The 22,808-nt window shown below is 57.4% G+C and overlaps 1 protein-coding gene across 1 annotated transcript; it reads left to right on the top strand.

Moving 5' to 3' along the window:
* Window positions 1-112: 112 nt before the first annotated feature.
* LOC144373178 (obscurin-like) lies at window positions 113-21,599 on the top strand (the record flags this gene model as incomplete). The annotated part of the gene is made up of 11 exons (XM_078036281.1): window positions 113-269; window positions 657-773; window positions 864-1,028; window positions 1,164-1,322; window positions 1,510-1,687; window positions 2,138-2,251; window positions 6,819-6,986; window positions 7,249-7,351; window positions 7,648-7,777; window positions 8,552-8,663; window positions 21,003-21,599. Coding segments are annotated over 11 exons (1,678 nt in total), but the record flags the coding sequence as incomplete, so codon positions are not given.
* Window positions 21,600-22,808: the final 1,209 nt, after the last annotated feature.

The following is a 22,808-nucleotide window of genomic DNA, read 5'->3' as shown; positions in this document are numbered from 1 at the left end:
AGACCCAGAACCCACTCCTGGGCAAGAACCATAGCCTCTCAAGGACAGGGCCCAGGACTGGGCTGTGAGCTGTGCCTGACCCTGTCCCTGACCCTGTCCCTCTCTGTGGCAGCTTCTTGCAGGACCTGCATCGCTGTGACACAGATGATGATGTGGCCATGTGCTTCATCAAGAACCAGGAAGCCTTTGAGAAGTACCTGGAGTTCCTGGTGGGCCGTGTGCAGGCAGAGTCCGTGGTTGTCAGCACGTCCGTCCAGGAGTTCTACAAGGTGCCCATGCCTGGCTCCATGGCGTTGGCCACGGCACCCCTCCCTGGCTACTCCCAGGCCTATTGCTGGCCTTGACTCCCACCAGAAAACTCACTGACCTGAAAGTCCCCTGAGGCTTAGCCCTTGTCCTGTGCTCATGGCCTTAGTTCATATTCCCTGATCTCTTTCCCCACAGTCCCCAGGGACCCTTGAGCCCTGTAGCTCTGTGCTCCTGGGCTGGCCACTTCACTGCCCAAGTTCTGTGCATGCGTCCAGCTAGATGGTAACACAGCCATTGTCCAGGTTCAGGGCCAGGTGTGAGAGTGCCCCTGGGATGTCCTCTACTGTCAGGATGCCCTAACTGGAGCTGTGCTTTCTTGCCTGAAACCCACCCTGTGGTGCCTACAGAAATGCACTGAGGAGATGCTGTCTGCTGGGGACCCCTCGCAGCTACTGCCAACCCCACTGCAGCACTACCTGGAGCAGCCGGTGGAGCGGGTGCAGAAGTACCAGGCTCTGCTCAAGGTGGGAAGCCCTGTCCTGCCCCAGCCCTGAATGTCCAGGCCAGGCCTTGGGGCTGAAGCGGTCTGGGTCCTGACCCTTGGTCCACCTCAGGAGCTGATCCACAACAAGGCGCGGAACCAGCAGAACTGCGCCCTTCTGGAGCAGGCCTACGCAGTCGTGTCAGTGCTGCCCCAGCGTGCTGAGAACAAGCTGCACGTGTCCCTCATGGAGAACTACCCCGGCACCCTGGAGGCCCTGGGGGAGCCCATCCGCCAGGTGGGGAGACTTGTGTCTGCTGCCATGTGGTGGGGTGTGGCTTTTGTGGGTGCTGGGCTCATAGATGACCCTGGGGTCTGCGCCCAGGGATGGGGCCAGGCAACCACAGTCCAACCACATCTACTCACACCCCAGGGCCACTTCATTGTGTGGGAGGGCGCACCAGGAGCCCGAATGCCTTGGAAGGGCCACAATCGTCATGTCTTCCTGTTTCGGAACCACCTGATGATCTGCAAGCCCCGACGAAACTCGCGCACCGACACCTTCAGCTATGTGTTCTGGAATATGATGAAGGTCTGTGGCTCCAGGGGCTGGGGGTGTCATGCAGGCCAGTGGAGGTTTCCCTGTTCCTGGGCTCCAGGGTGGCCACTGGAGCAGAACTTGCCATTGTTCTGGGATGACCTGGGCATAGCCCTACTGGACCCTGTCTGTCTAGGGATGCTTAGCTCTGTCCTCCCACTAATGTTGCACCCCTCAACAGCTAAGTAGCATCGACCTGAACGACCAGGTGGAAAGGGACGACCTTGCCTTCGAGGTGTGGCATGAGCAGGAGGACTCTGTGCGCAAGTACCTGCTGCAGGCGTGCACAGTCATCATCAAGCACTCCTGGGTGAAGGAGATCAGCAGCATCCAGCAGCGCCTGGCCCTGCCTGTGTGGCGTGAGTGTCCCTGGTGCTGTGCTGGTGTGGGGACCTGAACATCACTTAGATGCCCAGCGGGCTGCACCCAGGCCGGGCACGTGGGCATGGGTTGCTTTCTGCACTGGTGGCTTGGTTCTCCCCTTGGTCAGATCTAGCTGAGGGACCAATGGCTTTGGCCTCCCAGGGAGCCCCATAGCAGGTGTTGAGCTGACCCTGGGACACAAGGGATGTAGTGGGGACATGGCATAGCTCCAGACTTGGAGTATCTGACCAGGTCATGTTTGGGTGTGATGGTCTTGTACCCTGGTCTGTCCCTGCCTCGTGCAGCCACACCCAGCTTAGTCAGTAACCAGGCCCTTGGATGTGAGGCCACTGCTGTTGTTGGGGGCAATTTGCCAGGGTGCACCCAGGGGACATAGGCCTGACATCCCACCCTCAAAGTCCTCAGACCCCCACATGTGTCCTCAGGTCCTCTGGAATTTGAAGAGGAACTGGCTGACTGCACGGCTGAGCTGGGGGAAACTGTAAAGCTGGCTTGCCGCGTGACTGGCACACCCAAGCCTACTGTCAGCTGGTACAAGGGTACCTGCTAGGGCCTACAGACTGACCCTTCACAGGAACCCCTACCAGGGGTGGGCTGCACGGGGGCTGAGGACAGCATGGGGTCTGGTCAGTGGGCTGGGCATGGGGAACAAGAGACAGTCCAGGCCTGTTCAAGGGCAAACATCCTGGGGATGGACAGTGAACAGGTAAGTCAGGTGGTGCCATGGCCACCCTAGGGAATGAGCAGGGTGAGGAGTCAGCACAGGGCCGAGACAGACATGCCTGAGGGCAGCCGAGAGAGCACCAGGACCACAGAGGGGGCCACAGGCAGGCACCTGGGTGCAGGAGAGGCCTGTAAACTTAATGGGCCAGGAAGGGTGCTGATCACACTGCGCCTTCAGGGTCACAGAGCACAGGCCTTACGTGGCTCACGGATGGGAGCTGCCAAGGTCAAGGGAGGTAAGGTGTCTCCCAGGCCCGTCTCACTTGACACTGCCACAGGCTTGGGGTCCCAAGACCATCCTCACTTCCTGCACCTCCATAGGCTTGGGGTCCCGAGACCACTCTTACTTCTGACGTCCAGTTCACTGGTCCCCAAGGTTGCCTTCAGGTTCAGTGATTCACCAGAAGGTCGTGGAGTTCAGAGCTATTATGCTCAGGGTTAGGGTTTACTTCAGCATAAAGACAAGACTGCAGCCCCTGAGAAAAAAGAAGAGCACTTCGGGAGGGTTCAGTGTCACCACTTATGAGCTCCCAGCCTCCCGCTCCCAGTGCAGTGAGGAAGAGCACCTTCTCCTCCCAGTGACACCTGAGAACACAAACAGACCTATGCCAACCAGGAGGCTTAATGAGACTTGACGTCAGCATTTGTCACTGGAACTCTGTCAGACCTGCATGGCTGACCACTCATGTGGCTGACCTCAGGCTCTAGTCCTCCTGAAGTCAAGATTAATGGCCTGAAGCCCACTATGAATCTCACGTTAGCATAGAAGACAGCATGGAGCTCCACTAGGAAGCTCATTGTTAGTGTAGACGCCAGTGTGGCCTGGGTCATCCATCAGGAATCTCCTCATTGGTGTAGATGCCAGTGTGGCCCAGGAATCTCGTTACTGCCATAGACACCAGCATGGCCCTAGTCATCCACTGGGAATCTCGTCAAAGGTGAAGACACCAGCATGGCCCAGGTCACCCACAGGTATTTTGTCATTGGCATAGATGCCAGCATGGCCTGGGTCACCTACTAGGAATCTTGTTGGCGTAGTGCTGGCTTGGCCTAGAGCATCCATCAGGAATCTCATTATTGGTAGAGATGCCAGCATTGCCCTGGTCACCCACCAGGAATCTCATCATTGGCATAGAAGCCTTCGTGGCCTGGAGCATCCTCCAGGAATCTGTTCATTGGTGTAGACACAGCATGGCCTGGGTCACCTTCTAGGAATCTCGTCGTTGGCATAGACACTGGCATGGCCTGGGTCACCTATTCTCAGAATGGCCTGAGAATCCCCCCAGGAATTTCATTGTTGGCATAGATGCCAGTGTGGTCCAGGTCACCTACTAAGAATCTCCTCATTGGCATGGATGCCAGCGTGGCCCGGGTCACCCACCAGGAATCTCCTAGTTGGTATGGAGGCTAGCATGGGCCAGAGCCTCCTCCATGAATGCCATTGTAAAATAGAGTGTCCAGTCTGGTCCTGAGCCACAAACCCCTAGGCTAGTCCATCTGTTGTGGCCCAAGGTTCCAGAAAATCCGAGGCTCTTCCCTGGCAGACTGTTCTCGGGTCCCAAGGCACCTTGCTGGTGCCAGGGATCAACAAGATTCCTTTGGGCAGCATGGAGCATTGACTACATGGAAACCCCATGGTCTTGTGAGCAGCAGGGGGCATGGTTCAGATCTGTCATCTGTCACCTTGGCTGTAGTGCCAAGGGCCTGCTTAGGGACATGGCATCATGGTGGTGGTGGCCATGGTTGCATCCTGGATGCATTTTGAAGGCAGAGCCAGCCAGATTTGCTGATGGGTTGCATGGGGTGTGTGGAAGAGAGATGGCATCCAGGGAGCAGCACAGGGGTTGTGGACACCAGAGGCCACTAGTCCTATTCACAGAGGTGGGGCAGACCCACAGGGAGGCAGGCTGGTACATTCTGAGCTGGGCAGGGAGGAAAGAAACCCAGATTTGTGAGGTTTTGAAGAATCCAGGTACCCATTGGGCTCCAGGTGGTTATGGAGGGGATAGCTTGAGAATAAATCTAGAGCTTAGGAGAGATGTCTGGCTGGAGGTGAGAGATGGCAGGCAGGTCCTTGGCATATAGTTTGTCTGAAACTATGGGTCAGGTCTAGTGCACAGCCCTCAAAACATTCCCAGCAGCTCAGGAGACTGAGACAGGAGGATGCAAGTTCAAAGCAGCCTCAGAAACCTAGCAAGGCCCTAAGCAACTTAGTAAGACCCTGTCTCTAAATAAAATGTAGAAAGGGCTGGGATGTGATTAAGGCCCTTGGGTTCAATCCCTGGTGCCAGAGAGAGAGAGAGAGAGAGAGAGACTGAGGTCAGTTTGAATGTGGAATGAGCGTGAAGAGATAAGGCAGGCTTCAAGGCTTGGGATCTGGGATTCACAGAGTCAGAGAGGTGAGGAACATAAGTGAAGGGGCGGCAAGCCAGAGAGATGGGAGGGACCCCAGGAAGCTAGCGAGGAAGGGCAGCCAGGCAGAGAGGGCCTAGGAGTGCCAAGAGCTCTGGCCAGCCCCCAAAACAATGAATGAGTCCAGCTTCCTTTCCTGGGTGATGAGGCTAGCGAGCTGCCGTGTCAGTGGGCTTCAGTTTAGCTAGACCATGCGAACCCAAGCCCATGAGTGGAGACCCTTGGATCCAGATTCTCATGGAGTCAGCTGCCTTGCATCAGGGAGTGGAGTGGAGAGCAGAGCCCACCCTGCCCTTGGGGGACATCCACTCATTCACGAAGCTCTCTTCCTTTTGATGAATGCTGGGCAGCCCTTATCTCTTGTTCCTCAGGGAGTCCAATTGGCCTATCCCTGAGTGGAAGATCACAAGGCCTCACTGGGTTGGGCATCTGGTTTCCTCCAAAGCCCCACTGCATGCTGAGAGCTGATTTTCAAAAGTGGTATCTGACAGCCATGTCTGGCAGGGGATAAGTCCCAGACCCAGGGGACGCTTCACTCATCAAGGGCTCTAGCCGTGAAACAGTCTGTCTCAGGAACGTGCGACGTGTCCATTTCCTGATGTGCCAACAAGACACCTGAGTCTGGGTTACTTATAAAGTGAAGAGATTGTTTTCAGATTGAAAGTCCAAAGGGCATGGTGCCATCTGGTGGGGTTCCCCTTGGTGGCCTCATGACTTCTTGGGAGTCTTGCCAGGGGGAAGGAGCAGTTGCAGTGACAGGAAGAGAGGGGATCAGGACCAGGCTGGTTTTATAGCAGCTTGCTGACCTCTGGAGACCAGCACCCATCCCTTCCAGTCAGTGCCCTCAGTGACTGAATTCACTTCTGCTGGGCCCTACCTCTCAGGAGGGGAGCGCTCCCAGGGCACCCCATTCGGAGCCACCCATCCGGAGCTGCTGGGCTTGCACGACCTATGTATGTGCCTACAACCTGGGCCCATGGGGGCAGCAAGTAGATAGAGCTGGTGGTGATCACTCTAGTAGCCAGCTCTCTTTGACCATTTCTGATGGCCATACAAGGACATCAAGTTGCGATTCATCTTCTCATTACCTCGGCTGCCTCTGTGCTATAGCAAGGCCTGGCACTTCCTCTGCCAGCCACGCAAAGGCTGGAAAGTTGGGGTGTGGCATCCACGCTTTACTGCCAGGTGTTTGCGTGGAGCTGTCCCAGCTTAGCTGGTTAACTGTCAAACCAAATGGCCATGCCACTTGCAGCAGCCCCTGGGTCAACAAGGGCACATTGCACTAGTGGCCTCAGGAAGACCAGCAGGATGCCTGGCTCCCCCTGAGCAGAAGGCTGGTGCTAAGGGTCCACTATGTGAACTCAGAGTCACATGCAGTTTCAGGCCAGAGTTCAGATGCAGACATCATCGCCATGGCACCCAGAGGTCCCTGTCCACAACTGGGTGGCCTGGTGCCTGTGTCCAGCACAGCCATGGAAATTTGAGTTCCTTCTCGAAGCCCCCTGCAGATTGGATGGGTAGAAGGGCCCTCCATCCCTCTGCATGCTGTGATGAGGGACGAGGTATGGGTGGGAGGGAAGGGGTGTTAGGCAGTGGATTATGTAGCTGTAGGCTTGGTGGGATTGAGTGAGGATGGGCCCATAGCCAGGGAGCTGGGCGTGATCAGCACATGGGAGGTCCGCAGGGAGTCACACTGGGGCGGTGGGGTGACCATGGACTTAGCTGTCCATGTGGATGTCTTCTGTCAGGTTCAGGTCTCTTCATTTGGCCCTGCCTCTAGCTAATGTCCAAGGTGGACATAGAGACACAGAGACAGAGGTCTGGGCCACACCCTCTGTGTAGAGAGGGTAGAGAGAGAAAGAGAGAAACAGAGACAGACCCAGAGAGGTACAGACCAGCCCCAGCCTCTCATCCATCTGGGCAGGCTTACAAGGTCCCTGCCCAACAACAGCCCTCACTCCTCCTTTCTAGATGGGAAGCCAGTGGAAGTGGACCCTCACCACATCCTCATCGAAGACCCAGATGGTTCCTGCACCCTCATCCTGGACAACCTGACTGGGGTCGACTCTGGCCAGTATATGCGCTTTGCGACCAGCGCCGCTGGCAGTGCCAGCACCCTGGGAAAGATCCTGGTGCAAGGTGAGCCTGGAGGCCCGTGGGGCAGGGAGACACCCTGACCAAGCCCACCATGTGGCTCTGGTGGATGGGTGGAAGGGCCCTCCATCCCTCTGCTCACTGTGATGAGGGACTGGGTGTGGGTGGGAGAGAAGGGCAGGCAGGCAGGCATGGGAGGGTGGAAGCCCTATGTGGTCATGGGCTCACTTAGGGCTCAGGAAGAATGTGGGGGCTCGGACACCCCCAGCTCCATCAGAGTGGCTCTTTGTGTCTCTCCACCCTGCAGTCCCGCCACAGTTTGTGAACAAGGTCCGGGCCTCACCCTTTGTGGAGGGAGAGGATGCCCAGCTCACCTGCACCTTCGAAGGCGCCCCACACCCTCAGATCAGGTGGGCCAGCACATGGTGGGGCACCAGGGAAGGGGCTTCAGGCTCCTGTCTGCAACACAAGGGTTGTGCAGCTGTACGGGGCTGGGCACAGTGACTGTCTGATCACTGAAGAGAGGGAATTGTGGGGCTGAGACCCACTGGGCATGGGGCCTCTGCCACAAGATAGCATGGCCAAGCTGGATGTGGGCATCCAGAGGGTGGGTTCATCAAGGACTGTAGCATCTGGGCCAGGGCAGCTGCTCTGTAGCACAGGAAATGTCACACCCTGCCTCATGGACTCTTGTGACGGGTTCTAGGTGGTACAAAGATGGGGCCCTGCTGACCATGGGCAACAAGTACCAGATGCTGAGTGAGCCCCGCAGCGGCCTGCTGGTGCTTGTGGTCAGAGCAGCTGGCAAGGATGACCTGGGACACTATGAATGCGAGGTAAGATGGGTGGGCAAGGAGCCTCATGGCCAGCTGTCCACTGGGGCTTGACAAGGGAAGGGCCTGGGCCCTTGGCACAGGCCCGGAGACACCAGGCCACTGTAACCCATCATCCCCAACCCACCACACCATGTCTGGCCTTGCTCCTCTTCCACACGAAGCTGAGCCCTGCCACCTGCCATTGTTCCCACCCTCTCAAAGAAGCCCTTTGGTTTTTGCCTTTCTAGGGAACCCAGTGCTGACCTCAGTTTTCATCCATTTATGTAAAAAGTAGTGTTAGTTTCCACCTTTGCCTGGTGTCACATAGGTGGGACCCTACAGAAGGAAGAGCTGCCCTGTTCCTATTCATTGTCCAGAGGCCCAAGGCTGGGGCTCCTGAAGGCAAGGCCCAGTCTGAGCCTCTGGTCTTCAGGGCCTGTCCTGGCACACCGTGACATTGAGCAGGTGTGTGCCTGTTATAGGGCCTCCGAGAGCCCCAGGCTCCAGTCTCTGGCTCTTGTCTAGAGGCCAGCCTCCTGCATGTGGGCCCCACATGCAAGTTCCAGGAGGCAGGGAGACCCAGCCAGCTCTGCACTTCAGGGGCTCAGAGCCACACACAGCCAGCAGCCATCTGCACAGTGCAAGATGCCTGGGCGAGGCCCTGGCTGGGAGCCCTGTCCCCTTTGAGGGACACAGTCTCAGTGGGGACCTAAAACTAAAGACCACCAGAGTGGTCGAGAGACAGCTCTGTCCCTTGAGGATAGGGGTCCTGAGTGGTTTCTGTCCATCCTGCAGCTGGTGAACCGGCTTGGCTCCACTCCTGGTGGTGGGGACCTGTACATGCAGAGCACTGTGCTGCTGGCCCAGGAGCAGTGCCACAGGGAGCAGACTGTGGCTGCCATAGAAGGTAGGTGCCACCAAGCCTGTTGCCCATGCTGCCTAGGTGGGTCCTCAGGCTTGAGCCTTGTGTCACAGCTGCACAGCCAGCCAGGACTGGGGGGCAGCAGACCCACCATGTCTCAGAGTGGGTGCACTTCCTGCAGGGGTGGCTGGGCAGGCATCTTGGGCAGATGACCTGGCTAGAAGAGGAGGCTGTGGGGAGGAGCCCAGAGGCTGCAGGCCACGTGGTCTCAGCACCTGTGGGGCAGGCAGAGGTGGCCAGGAACCCAGAATGAGTGCTGGAAAGGCTGCTCTGTGTTGGGGAAGTGTGAGCCCTGCCCCTGGCCTGCAGGACAACCCACAGAGTCACTTCTGACCCAGGGCACCCTGCCTGGCAGTGGTCACACAGGCCTCCTGCAGGCAGCAGCTGGGATGGGCTGCACTTCTAGAGAAGGGGGTTTCCCCCTGAGGGCAGAGGCAGGACAGTAGGATATCTGGGGAAGAGCGTCTACACTGAGGGCAGAGGGCAGGACAGTAGGACGTCTGGGGAAGGGCGTCTACACTGAGGGCAGAGGACAGGACAGTAGGATGTCTGGGGAAGGGTGTCTCAACTGAGGGCAGAGGACAGGACAGTAGGACGTCTGAGGAAAGGGCATATCCACTGAGGGCAGAGGGCAGGACAGTAGGACGTCTGGGGAAGGGCATCTCCACTGAGGGCAGAGGGCAGGACAGTAGGACGTCGGGGAAGGGCATCTACACTGAGGGCAGAGGGCAGGACAGTAGGACGTCTGGGGAAGGGACATATACACTGAGGGCAGAGGGCAGGACAGTAGGATGTCTGGGGAAGGGTGTCTACACTGAGGACAGAGGCAGGACAGTAGGATGTCTGGGGAAGGGTGTCTCAACTGAGGGCAGAGGGCAGGACAGTAGGATGTCTGGGGAAGGGTGTCTACACTGAGGACAGAGGCAGGACAGTAGGATGTCTGGGGAAGGGTGTCTACACTGAGGACAGAGGCAGGACAGTAGGATGTCTGGTGAAGGGTGTCTCAACTGAGGGCAGAGGGCAGGACAGTAGGATGTCTGGGGAAGGGTGTCTCAACTGAGGGCAGAGGACAGGACAGTAGCACGTCTGGGGAAGGGACATATACACTGAGGGCAGACGACAGGACAGTAGGATGTCTGGGGAAGGGCGTCTGGGTAGAGTCAGGAAAGTAGGACGTCTGGGGAAGGCATCGCCACTGAGGGTAGAGGCAGGACAGTAGGAAGTCTGGGGAAGGGGCGTCTACACTGAGGGCAGAGGCAGGACACTAGGACGTCTGGGGAAGGGGCCTCTACACTGAGGGCAGAGGGAAGGACAGTAGGACATCTGGGGAAGGGGCATATACACTGAGGGCAGAGGCAGGACAGTAGGATGTCTGGGGAAGAGCGTCTACACTGAGGGCAGAGGGCAGGACAGTAGGAAGTCTGGGGAAGGGCGTCTACACTGAGGGCAGAGGGCAGGACAGTAAGATGTCTGGGGAAGGGTGTCTACACTGAGGACAGAGGGCAGGACAGTAGGACGTCGGGGAAAGGGTGTCTCCACTGAGGGCAGACGACAGGACAGTAGGATGTCTGGGGAAGGGTGTCTACACTGAGGGCAGAGGGCAGGACAGTAGGATGTCTGGGGAAGGGTGTCTCAACTGAGGGCAGAGGACAGGACAGTAGGACATCTGAGGAAAGGGCATCTACACTGACGGCAGAGGGCAGGACAGTAGGACGTCGGGGGAAGGGCATCTACACTGAGGGCAGAGGGCAGGAGAGTAGCACGTCTGGGGAAGGGACATATCCACTGCGGGCAGACGACAGGACAGTAGGATGTCTGGGGAAGGCCATCTGGGTAGAGGCAGTACAGTAGGACGTCTGGGGAAGGCATCTCCACTGAGGGTAGAGGCAGTACAGTAGGACGTCTGGGGGAGGCATCTCCACTGAGGGCAGACGACAGGACAGTAGAATGTCTGGGGAAGGGCGTCTGGGTAGAGGCAGTACAGTAGGATGTCTGGGGAAGGCATCTCCACTGAGGGTAGAGGCAGGACAGTAGGAAGTCTGGGGAAGGGGCGTCTACACTGAGGGCAGAGACAGGACACTAGGACGTTTGGGGAAGGGGCCTCTACACTGAGGGCAGAGGGAAGGACAGTAGGACATCTGGGGAAGGGGCATATATACTGACGGCAGAGGCAGGACAGTAGGACGTCTGAGGAAAGGGCATATCCACTGAGGGCAGAGGGCAGGACAGTAGGACGTCTGAGGAAAGGGCATATCCACTGAGGGCAGAGGGCAGGACAGTAGGACGTCTGGGGAAGGGCATCTCCACTGAGGGCAGAGGGCAGGACAGTAGGACGTCGGGGAAAGGGCATCTACACTGAGGGCAGAGGGCAGGACAGTAGCACGTCTGGGGAAGGGACATATACACTGAGGGCAGACGACAGGACATTAGGATGTCTGGGGAAGGGCGTCTGGGTAGAGGCAGGACAGTAGGACGTCTGGGGAAGGATGTCTACACTGAGGACAGAGGCAGGACAGTAGGATGTCTGGGGAAGGGTGTCTACACTGAGGACAGAGCCAGGACAGTAGGATGTCTGGGGAAGGGTGTCTACACTGAGGACAGAGGGCAGGACAGTAGGATGTCGGGGGAAGGGTGTCTACACTGAGGACAGAGGCAGGACAGTAGGATGTCTGGGGAAGGGCATCTCCACTGAGGGCAGAGGGCAGGACAGTAGGATGTCGGGGGAAGGGTGTCTACACTGAGGACAGAGGCAGGACAGTAGGATGTCTGGGGAAGGGTGTCTCAACTGAGGGCAGAGGACAGGACAGTAGGATTTCTGGGGAAGGGTGTCTAAACTGAGGGCAGAGGACAGGACAGTAGGATGTCTGGGGAAGGGTGTCTACACTGAGGGCAGAGGACAGGACAGTAGGATGTCTGGGGAAGGGGCATATACACTGAGGGCAGAGGCAGGACAGTAGGATGTCTGGGGAAGGGCATCTCCACTGAGGGCAGAGGGCAGGACAGTAGGACGTCTGGGTAAGGGGCCTCTACCCTGAGGGCAGAGGGAAGGACAGTAGGACGTCTGGGGAAGGGGCATATACACTGAGGGCAGAGGCAGGACAGTAGGATGTCTGGGGAAGGGCATCTCCACTGAGGGCAGAGGGCAGGACAGTAGGACGTCTTAGGAAAGGGCATATCCACTGAGGGCCGAGGGCAGGACAGTAGGATGTCTGGGGAAGGGTGTCTACACTGAGGACAGAGCCAGGACAGTAGGATGTCTGGGGAAGGGTGTCTACACTGAGGGCAGAGGGCAGGACAGTAGGATGTCTGGGGAAGGGTTTCTACACTGAGGGCAGAGGGCAGGACAGCAGGACATCTGGGGAAGGGCGTCTCCACTGAGGGCACAGGCAGACAGTAGGATGTCTGGGGAAGGGTGTCTACACTGAGGGCAGAGGGCAGGACAGCAGGACATCTGGGGAAGGGCGTCTCCACTGAGGGCTAAGCTGATGAGTGGAGAGTCAGATATTGGTCTGGCCCTTTCCCACCAGGCTGAATTGGCCTTGGAGAGGCCAGAGCATTTGTGGTTTAGTGTCCCTGCCTTGGCCTAGGTCACCCCCAGGGTCACAACAACTCACTCCTACAAGGCCCCATCTGGGTGAGCCAGTGCCCAGGCCACCAGGATGGGAGGAGGGCCACTGTTATATATCTTGGCTCCCAGGTGGAGTTGCCCCCCTGGAAGGGCTGCCTTGGCAGGTGGGGAATCCTTGTCCCTAGGGCCATCGAGCAGAGGCTGGACCCATGTTTGTGGAGCCACAGCTTCCACAAGAGGGTGGTTGGAAAATGTGTCGTCCAATTCCTGAGCACAGGCTCCTGTGGAGTGTTCCCACTGCAGTCTGTCCATCCCAGGGACCAACACACAGGGTCTCTGTCCCTCTGGCCCTTCAGAGGACCGGGCCAGCCAAAGCCCTAGATCCCAACCCTAGGAACTTCGAAGCCCCTGTGGCCCTTATGGACTCTTTCTCCAAGGGCAAGTCCCTGTGTGAGGGCTTGTGACCCTCACCTGCCATATTGGACCTGTGTTCCTGGGGACCCGTGACATAATACTGTCCCACAACCCGGGGACAGTATCACCATACATATATGCTTTTACCGCCACCGGCTTGTCCACTTCCTCTGCATTGCCTGTCTCGTGGTTGGGGACGTGCCCTTCTCACTGGGGCAGGAGTGTCCTCTGCAGCTGTTCTCTTGTTGGTCACGATGGGTCCCTTTCTGGAAGAAGGCAGGTGTCAGCGTGAAGAGCAGGCCTCCAGAGCCCACTGGGACCAGGCACATCACTGAGCGCTGGTTCTTGAAGGCCATGCAATCAGAGCCCTGTGCCTCCTGCTTCCTAATCCTGTCCTGCTGCTTTGTCTTAACCAGTGGCTCCGCAGCCAGAGGGGCCCTGGCTGTCTCCTGTTGGTGGCACTGACCTGGCTTGAGTGTCTGCACCAGGCCAGGATGCTGCTTTGCACGGCTGCAGCCCTCCTGTAACGGCAGACTCACTGGGGCCCACAGCTGGTCTGGGGAAGTTGGGGACCATGAATAAAGTGCCAGCTTAGCAACCCAAGGTGTCCTGGAGCAGCAAGATGGAGCAGTAAGCCGGGTCCCTGCCAGGGAGGACCCAGGTGGAGGCCCTGGGCTTTCCTGTCCTTCTGTGCACAGGAGCTTGCCTGCAGATGGCACACAGGTTGTCCCTCTTTATGCCCAACTTAGTCTAAATACATACAGCTTCCTGACTGGATTCCTATTCCCGCCATCAGTCACTTCCCTGTAGAAAAGCCTGTGCAAACAATTCACACATATAAATGCACACATGCCTCAGCACAGCCTGTGCAAGCAATGCACACATATAAGCACACATGACTCAGCACAGCCTGTGGAAGCAAAGCACACATAAATACACACACACCTGAGCACAGCCTATGCAAGCAGTGCACACACATAAACACGCACACACCTGAGCACAGCCTGTACAAGCAATGCACACATATAAGCACACATGCCTGTGCAAACAATGAACACATATAAACACACACACACACCTGAACACAGCCTGTGCAAGCAATGCACACATATAAACGCACACATGCCTGAGCACAGCCTGTGCAAGCAATGCACACTTATAAATGCATACACACACGTGAGCAGACTGTGCAAATAATGCACACATATAAACACACACATGCCTGAGCCCAGCCGGTGCAAATAATGCACACATATAAACACACACACACACTGCCTGAGCACAGCCTGTGCAAGCAATGTACACATATAAACACACTTGCCTGAGCATAGCCTGTGCAAGCAATGCACACATATAAACACACACAAGCCTGAGCATAGCCTGTGCAAGCAATGCACACATATAAACACACTTGCCTGAGCACAGCCTGTGCAAACAATGCACACATATAAATGCACTCACACCTGAACACAGCCTGTGCAAGCAATGCACACATATAAATGCATACATGCCTGAGCACAGCCTGTGAAAGCAATGCACACTTATAAATGCATACACACATGAGCACAGCCTGTGCAAGTAATGCACACATATAAACACACACAAGCCTGAGCACAGCCTGTGCAAACAATGAACACATATAAATGCACACACACTCCTGAACACAGCCTGTGCAAGCAGTGCACACTTATAAATACACACATGCCTGAGCACAGCCTGTGCAAGCAATGCACACATATAAACACAAGCCTGAGCAAACACATGTACATGTGCTGATGTGCACATACATGTATACACACTTGTGTGTGTGAATGTGTGTGCAGCATGTCTGAGCATGCATATGTGTGCAGACAAGTACACCTGTGTGCACATTTGTATGCAAGGTACATCCATGTGCAGGCACACAAATGTAGCCAGTGTGACCTCCAATGCACACACACAGAGACAGTGTCTAATTCTTATGCTCATCATCTGAGACAAGCTTGAAATGCCATAAGTTGCCTAGGGAAAGCCTATCTCAGTGTTGCAGTGCAGTGAAGCAGAAAGTCCCCTGGTCCAGGAGATGTGGGACCATGTCCCAGTACAGGCCACTTGGCTTTGCTGGCCACCTCCTCCACCTTCCCATTGAGCAGTGAGAGGGCTGCTGAGCCTGGAGATGGCATGCAGTAGTCAAGCCCAGGCCTGCCCAGAGGTCAAGGGAAGAGGCCTCAAGGTGGTTGGGAGTAGGTGCTGCCTGGTTCCAGATGAGTTTCATCCTCCCTGGAACTCCAGTCCCCAGCAGCAAGATGGAAACATAGGCCCCTTGGGCTGGCTTTGGTAAGGGCAACAGCTGCAAAAACCAGGAAAGGCCACGCAGTTGAAACAGCTGACCTCCACACTCAGACCTCAGGCACCCACCACATGCAGGGGGCTCAGATGTGCCACATGCAGCACTCTGGTGCCCCCTCCCCTGGAGACCACTCACCACATGCGTGGGGTTCAGATGTCCACATTCAGGACTCTTGTGTCCCTCTCCCCTGGAGACACCTTTTGGACTTGAACTTGTTTTGTGGCAAAGGTATCAACCATCCTGGCCCCATTGTGGCTGGTGGCCCACTGCATGGCCATAAGCTACTCTTCCATTTCCCTAGGCCTCAGGGCTATGTTGGGCTACATGTTTGAGGAATTCACAGGCTTATGTCAGCATGAGGAAAAGCCTGGGCCCTTTTGAGTAGGCAACAGATGCCAGCTCGTTCTCCCCACAGCCCCTGTGGTGCTCAGGAGAGAGAGTGGGCTATCCTTGTGGTGCCTGCTGTCACATCCCAGCCCCTCGGGGCAGATGCTCTCACCTGTCTGTAGCTGAGGAAACTGGACCTCCTAGCTGAAACAGGCTGCCCAGGGACACATGGCCAGTGCTCCTAAGCCCAGCAGATGGCTGCACTGCAGTGCCATCAGGGAGTAAGCCCCAGACACTGGCTTCTCTGTAACCCTTGCTATTCTGACTGTTTTCTTTGTAGTCACTGAGCAGGTGACTAAAGTCCCCAAGAAAACCGTCATCATGTAAGTGCAGGCGTGTTCCTAACCCATCTTCGGACTGCAGTGCCCTGCATGCCACTAACCTTCCTGAACCTTGCGGTGTGTCTTGGCCACTTGCAGTGGCTGCACTAACAGCCTGGCTCACTTCTGGCCACCAGTGCCTTGCAGATTTCTCACACAGCCGTGGCCTCAGGTCCCTCCACACGTCATGGCTCTCTTGCTCTGCACACAACACAATGGCTCACCAGAGTTGCACCACTAGGGTGGGGCTGGAACTGAGCCACTTCCCTCAGAAGACTAGAGACAGACTCTTATCCCTTGGTACCCCAGGTCTGGGACGGTATCATCCAACAGAACTTGCTGCAGTGGTGAGAGTATTCTCTCTACACTGCCCAGTGTGGCAGCCACTAGCCACGTGTGTCTGTTGAGTACTTGAAGTGTCTAGTGCAGCTTAAGAAATGAATTTTAGGGGCTAGAATTGTGGCTCAGTGGTAGAGCACTTGTCTGGCATGTGTGAGGCCCTGGGTTTGATCTACAGCACTGCACATAAATATATAAATAAAATAAAAAGATCCATTTACAACTAAAAAAGAATTTTAAATGAAGGAATTTTAGCAGTCTCCAAACCCAAGCCTAACCAAGGTTCAAGGAAGTGATGAGGCTTAGGGTGGCTCCCAGAAGTCAGCTGAGAGCCAATTTCCCCAGAGCCATGCCCGTGGGCTCTTTGTCCTTCAGTACCTTCATGCTGTAGAAAATCTGGGCATGTTGGTGAGCTGACTTGGGGGATCAGAGCTGGGTGAACTCACAGAACATAGGCTTGCTTATGACCTGGACAGTCCTGGAGACTTGCAGAGGAGGTATGCAGGTGGAGGTGTGGGGAGCTGTAGGCAGGACTGGCTGAGGATTTTATAAGTTACAGGCTGGGATGCTCCAGGATAGAAACCTCCATTCCTCAGGGGCTGAGCAGCCGCCAGAAGGGCCTGAAGGTAGATGTGCTACAGAAGAATTCTGTCATCAGAATTGATGAGGCCCTGGGTTAGCTCTTCCCTGACCTCCCTTCTCCCCAGAAGTAGGCTTCTCCTACTGTGCCACCCAACAGATGGGAACAATTGGGTGGTAGAGTGCCATCCTGGGTACAAGCAGGTGTTCTAGGGCCTCAGACAGGTTATTGCTCCCTTCCCTCCACAGGGGGAGCATTGTAGAGATGGAGCCAGATCCCATTTGGGAAGCTTCAGAGGCAACCTGAGGGGGACTGGGGATCAGAAACATTCTGGGAAGTACCCACCTTTGTCCTGCAGAGAAGGCTGTGCCCCCTCAGCTTTGGCCCTCAATAGGCCACCAGGAGCCTCAACCTCCCTACCAGTCAGTGGAGTAGGAGATTCCCTTCCTCCTGGACAAGGGATAGGGAATGTAGGGTTCATCACTGCTGTGCACCTTGAGGGTGCCCATGTGTCTCTGGGCCCGTCCCTGGGAGCAACTCTTCCTGGAGCCCCGAAGTTAGAGCAAGAAATAAAAATAAGTGCTGAGAGAGAGAGAGAGATAGGCAGTGCCTTGGTCAAAGCACCAAGTCCTGACCATGGACTTGCCTCCCTCAACTGGAGCCTGCTCCCTGCTCATGGCCCACTTTACCTCAGCACCTGCTAGAGCCAGGATCACTGGCAGCAGAGGAGGATCTGGGCTAACCAGTGCATTGCTGACCCTTGGATCTGGGCATTTTTGAGCCTTTCCCCCTATCCATGCCTGTAAAGGGGATCAGAACCACTGAGGGCCCTTGCTGAGACAGGCCAGGACTGCAGAGTCGCTGGCCCTCCCAGCATGCACTCCTGAGCTGTTGGCCTTGAGCTCTGCCCCTCCCACCTTGGGAGATGCCAGCCAGGCGGGGGACATGGCCATGTGGAGCTCAGTGTTCAGCCATCTTCCCCTTGGCCTGATGGGGCCTCACTGGCCTTAGATCCAGAGGCCAGGAGCACAGGCCACAGGCCAGCAGCCTGTCACTTGCCAAAGACTTCACGGCATGCGGGCACTTCCTGGTAGCAGGCTGGGCACCCTGCCTGAGGTACAGAGCAGAAAGCCTGCTGAAGAGGGGGACGGGGAGACAGTGCAGTCCTGGTGTCCAGAGGCTTCAGCTTGGGTGATGTAGCATGGGCCTTCTAGGTGCCTCCACATGTCTTGAGCAGAGCAGAACTTGAGCTTAGCCATGTGAAACACTGTGCTTGGTTTCCTTGGCTTCCTGCCAGGGGCTCTGCAGGTGGGGCTGAAGAGCATGTGTAGGAGTTTGCACACTCACCCTCCTCACCTGTTTGTACCTTAACTTGGTCTCTGGCATGTGCTGATGGCTTGGAGCTGGGTGAGGCTGCAGATCTCTGTGCCCATCTCTTCTTGGGCCCTCTCCCCTACCAGAGAGGAGACCATCACCACCGTGGTGAAGAGTCCCCGTGGCCCACGACGGTCCCCCAGCAAGTTCCCCTCCCGCTCTCCTTCCCGCGGCTCCACCAGCCCACAGAGGCCAGTTCTGTTGGCCCCTGACCTGCTGTTCCTGCCGGGGTCCAGGCAACCTCACAGGCCTGAGACAGAGCCAGGCCGGAAGCCCACTGTGCCCACACTGTACATGATGGAGGCTGAGGCCCCCTCCGGAGCCCTGCCAGGGGGCACAGGGCCCCAGCCCAAGTGGGTGGAGGTTGAGGAGACTGTTGAAGTCCCAGTGAAGAAGTCGGGTTCTCAGGCTGTGTCTCCCACCAGGGAGATGCCCAGAGGCATGGGGGCACTGCTCTTCACACTGCCTGGTGGGACGCCAGGTGGGGACCCCAACGCCAACAACTCCAACAACAAGCAGCTGGACCAGGGGAGCCCCTCGTCTTCCATGTGGATGCTGGGGGCAGTGTGGACTGGGCTGCTTCTGGAGCAGTCACCCCTGAGCCAGAGAAGACTGGGGCTTCCCTCAGGGACAGCAGCATGGAGTGGGCAGGAGGAGAGGGTGATGGGGAGACCCCTTTCGTGGTGGAGGAGCCCCAGGACACGGATGGCCTTTGCAGCCGTGACCCCAAGATCCTCACACACAATAATCGTGTGCTGACCCTGGCTGACCTGGAAGATTACGTGCCCCAGGCAGGGGAGACCTTTAGCTGCCCAGTAAGCAGCACCTCCGACGACATGCCCTGTGAGGTCTCCGTGCTCCAGAGAGAGATCAGTGAGCCCACCATGGGGCAGCCCATCCTGCTCAACGTGGGGCGCCCACCCAGACATGTGGGTCCACCTGGCTTCTTCAGGACGGGATCCCAGGTCCACAGCCCTGAGGACCTGTCCTTTCACGTGCGAGGGGTCCGAGCTGGGCCTGTGGGCAGTGCTCCTTGGACCTCCTACTGCACCCAGGTCCAGCACTCTACAGATGGCAGGCAGAGCAGCTTCAAGATGGAGGTTTCCACCCAGATGGTCAGCTTGGGTCTGTGGGAGAGACTGTCACTCTGCATATTCCCCCAGATGGAGATGAGGCCCCTGGCCCCTCCCAGGGATGAGGCCACCTACCCTGGCAAGACAGGGAGGCCAGGGCACTCTTACTGTGCTGTCCTTGCAGCATGGGGCCTGCACCCTGCTGGGCAGCAGCACCTGCTCTTCTGAGCTCGGGGTTCAGCCTGCCATGCCCTCTGTCCTGGGCCCTTCCTACCTCACTGGACTTTGGTCCTCAACAAAGAGGACCACAGTGCCTACAATGCCTACAATGCTGGATGCACTGAAGTCCTTCAAGAGAGCCCTGGCCAGGGGCAGCTCAGAGACCAAGCTCTGGGTTGTCCCTTTTGGCCTGCAGGAGCCTCCAGGCTCTGGAAACAGATGTGGACTTGGGCCTGTGTCCTGCTCCTACTGGGCACAGCCTTGCCTGTCCCCAGGCTAGGGATGGGACCCAGACCCCCAAAGCCACACCCAGGGCCTAGTGGCCACCAGCGGCTCTGCAGGGTGGACACAGGGTCTGTGTTGGGAAGTGCACCTGTATTCTGGCTGATAGAGCAATAAACCAGTCTGCGCCTCCTCTCTGCTTCTCTCGCTCTCGCATTTAGTACCCTGGGATCCCCTCCACCCATAGCCCTGGTTGGGCCTAGACCAACTGCCCTGTTCCTTCACTCAAAGGTCAAGCTGGGAGCCACATGGGTGCCCTGTATTGGCTCCTGTGTTCCCAGATGGGCTGTGGCAGCACATGGGCCTGTCTTGTTCCCAGGCAAGGGCTGTGGGGCTGGTCCTGTGGACACATGATATGACCAGAATCACCCATAATTGTCCCTCTGGCCCACCAGGAGCAGTGCAGGCTTTCCTCTACCTGGCAGCTGAGGCTAGTGTCAGGACAGATGTGATGTGGGGGTGTGATATGGTGGTCCCAAGTTCTTGGCATCTAGAGGTTTACCCCTTTGTCCCCAGCTGAGGTGACCCAGGACAACCTAGCATCTGTCAGAGGGGTGGGAACCACTCTGTGCCGAGCTCCAACCGTGAGGCTTCCCAGGGATCCACTGACCTCTTGGATGGGGAAGGGGAGGGTGGGTTCCCTGACCCCACAGAGGGCATCCTGGAGCTGCCTCTCCATTTTGGGTGCCCCTCCTGGGCAGGGGCTCAGGAGGGTTGGGGAAGGTTCTGGGAAGGGACCTTCTGGGGATGGGAGTGGTCAGCATCCTCAGGCTGCAGATGGTTGGCAGGTGGGAAGGGCATGGGCCATGCCAGGCAGGGGCCTGGAGAGTTTTTCAGGGATAGGTGGAAGGGGCCAGGGAAGGGTAGCATGGCCTGGACTAACTGTAAGTGGAGGGTGGATGGTTACTATGCAGATGGAGTTGGGTAAGGATAGGGCAGTGGGTCTGTCCCCAGGAGGGGGGCCAATGGCTCTGGCCACCTGGACACCAGCCCCATGATTCCCTTGGACCTTGACATGGTATCAGGCTGCCCCCAGGTTTAGAGCTGGGGTTCAGAGTCAGCCTTGCAGGACAGCCAGCCTTGGGATGAAGTGTGTGCTAGGATTTGGGGCACATAAAGGGTGAAGGATGGGTTCCCGGTCCCCTGGCCCAGGAGGTGGAGGAGTTCTCCATGGGACACCTGGGTGAGGACAGGCCTGAGCTCCAGGGGAGGAAGTAGCTGTCCCCAGTTTGGGTTCTGGGGCTTCTCTCTCTGTGCCAAGCCTCCATTCCTCACAGCCTCCTGAGTGGGTGGGTGAATGAAGCAGGTGGGAGAGGCCAGCTGGGGGTCAGCCCACTGGACTGTCTCTGACAGGGACTGGTCTCTGGAGGCCCCTACCTGGGATCAGGCCACACCAGACCCTGGGCCTTACCATCTGCTGCTAACCTACCTCTTCATAGGTGTTACCCAGGAGGGCTCCGCCCAGCCCTCCCTTGGAGCCGACCAGGAAGTCCCATCTGTGCTGCAGAGACTGCTGGGCCCTGAGGCTCCAGGCCCTTCTGCAGGGGACTTTGCCAGCCCCACCCCCGGCCCCAGGGAACCACTGACATTTCAGGAGGCTGGCCCCCAGGCTCCAGAAGCCTCAGGCACACCAGGTAAGCCCTGCAGGGAACTGGCTGCAAGGACACATCCTGTGCTGACCCTGTCCTGGCCAAGGAATGTCCTTGGGCTCTGAATTTGCACATGGCCACCCCAGCGTTCTCAGCATGGTGTCAGTTAGGTGTAGGTCTGGCCCAGTGTCTGTCTCAGGACCAAGAGTAAGGCAGCTTCGTCTTGTCTGTCACCACCACCAGCTGTGACAGATTGGTGCCCACAGGGGATGGAGAGGCAAAGGCTAGGGATGGCATCTCTGTGGGAGGCTGCTGGATCAGAGTGGCCACAGAGTTCTGGTGTCCAGGAACGCGGTGATGGAGCAAACCCCTGGTGTTGCTTGGCCTGCCTTGGCACTGGTGTTCACTTTCCCTGCTGCTGCTTTGGGGAGCAAGCCGAGCCCCTTCCCATCCTGGGCTCCCTTTTCCTCCACTCATTCCCTGTGTCCTGCCTGAAGATGGAGGGGTTCCCCTAAGTTCAGCCTCCATCCAGCCCTGTCCTTGGAGGCCCAGCACATTACCCAAGTGCTGGCTCCAGCCTGAGATGCCTCAGTTCACCTGCAGCCAGCCTCAGGGCCCTGGAGAACCTCCCCAAGGGCACCACCGCCTGCTCTAAGTGACCACCTGGTCACCCTAAGCCCTACTTTTCTAGCCAGTCTTCTAGGCTATCCTCTGTTTTGTCCCTGGCCACTGATAGAGTGGGCCTTGTCTGTGTGCTATGGCCACAATACAACTTGTAGTGCTGGGTGACGTCACCTGCAGTCTCTCCTGCCCTTAGGAAGCTGCCAGAGCCTATGGCACCCATGGCGTGGGATATAGCCACTTTCCTGGGTCACCGACCTATGCTGTCAGGATGTTACCTGGATGGTAGCCTAGCTGCTGGGCAGGGACACTGAAGTGGGTGTCCCTGGTGGGGCAGGTGCCTGCAGAATGGACCCCAGCCAGCATGCACATGCTGAGCCATGGGCTGAACCTGGGCTTTGGGGACAGTCTCACCCATGGCCCCCAGGTCCCTGCAAGCAGTGGTCTTGCTGAGCATACACACACCCTGGCCTGGTGATGTGGGGGACAGCTGGCCAGTGCAGGGCCGAGGAGGGTCCCTTGAGCCCCAGCCCAGCTCTGTCTCACGAGGCTCCTCATCTCCCAGCAGCTGAGATCCCAGAGGTGCCACAGCCTCTCATCCAGGAAGTCCTGGAGCAGGAGACGGTGACTGGTTCTGGGGCCCAGGGACAGACCGTCCCCATCCGGTAACCTCCCCCAGTTAACTGAGTCATGAGATGGGGGCAGTCCTGCCAAGGACAGCTCATGGGTGGGCAGGTCCATCCACTCTGGCCGTGTGGTACTCAGAGGTAATGGGGTGGTCCTGTGGCCTCCTGTGCACTCCTTGACTGCCCCAGGCCAAGCCAGTAGGCAGGAAAGAAGGCCAACCTTAGGGAAGGAGGCGCAGGAAACCCCCACAGCAAGGACCAGGGTCTTCCATCTGCACACCTCATCCCCCCGCATGTGGGGAAAGCCTAGGACCCCATCTTGTCACCTCTAGCCAGCAGAAGCTCACCTAGCTCTGTGATTCCAGGGTGGAGGGTGCTGCCTGGCCAGGGGCAGGTGCCGGGCAGATGC

This window comes from Ictidomys tridecemlineatus, unplaced genomic scaffold (assembly GCF_052094955.1).
Source record: "Ictidomys tridecemlineatus isolate mIctTri1 unplaced genomic scaffold, mIctTri1.hap1 Scaffold_284, whole genome shotgun sequence".
Classification (NCBI taxonomy): domain Eukaryota; kingdom Metazoa; phylum Chordata; class Mammalia; order Rodentia; family Sciuridae; genus Ictidomys; species Ictidomys tridecemlineatus.
Note: the sequence above shows the minus strand (reverse complement) of the source record. Positions and strands in the feature narration are given on the sequence as shown.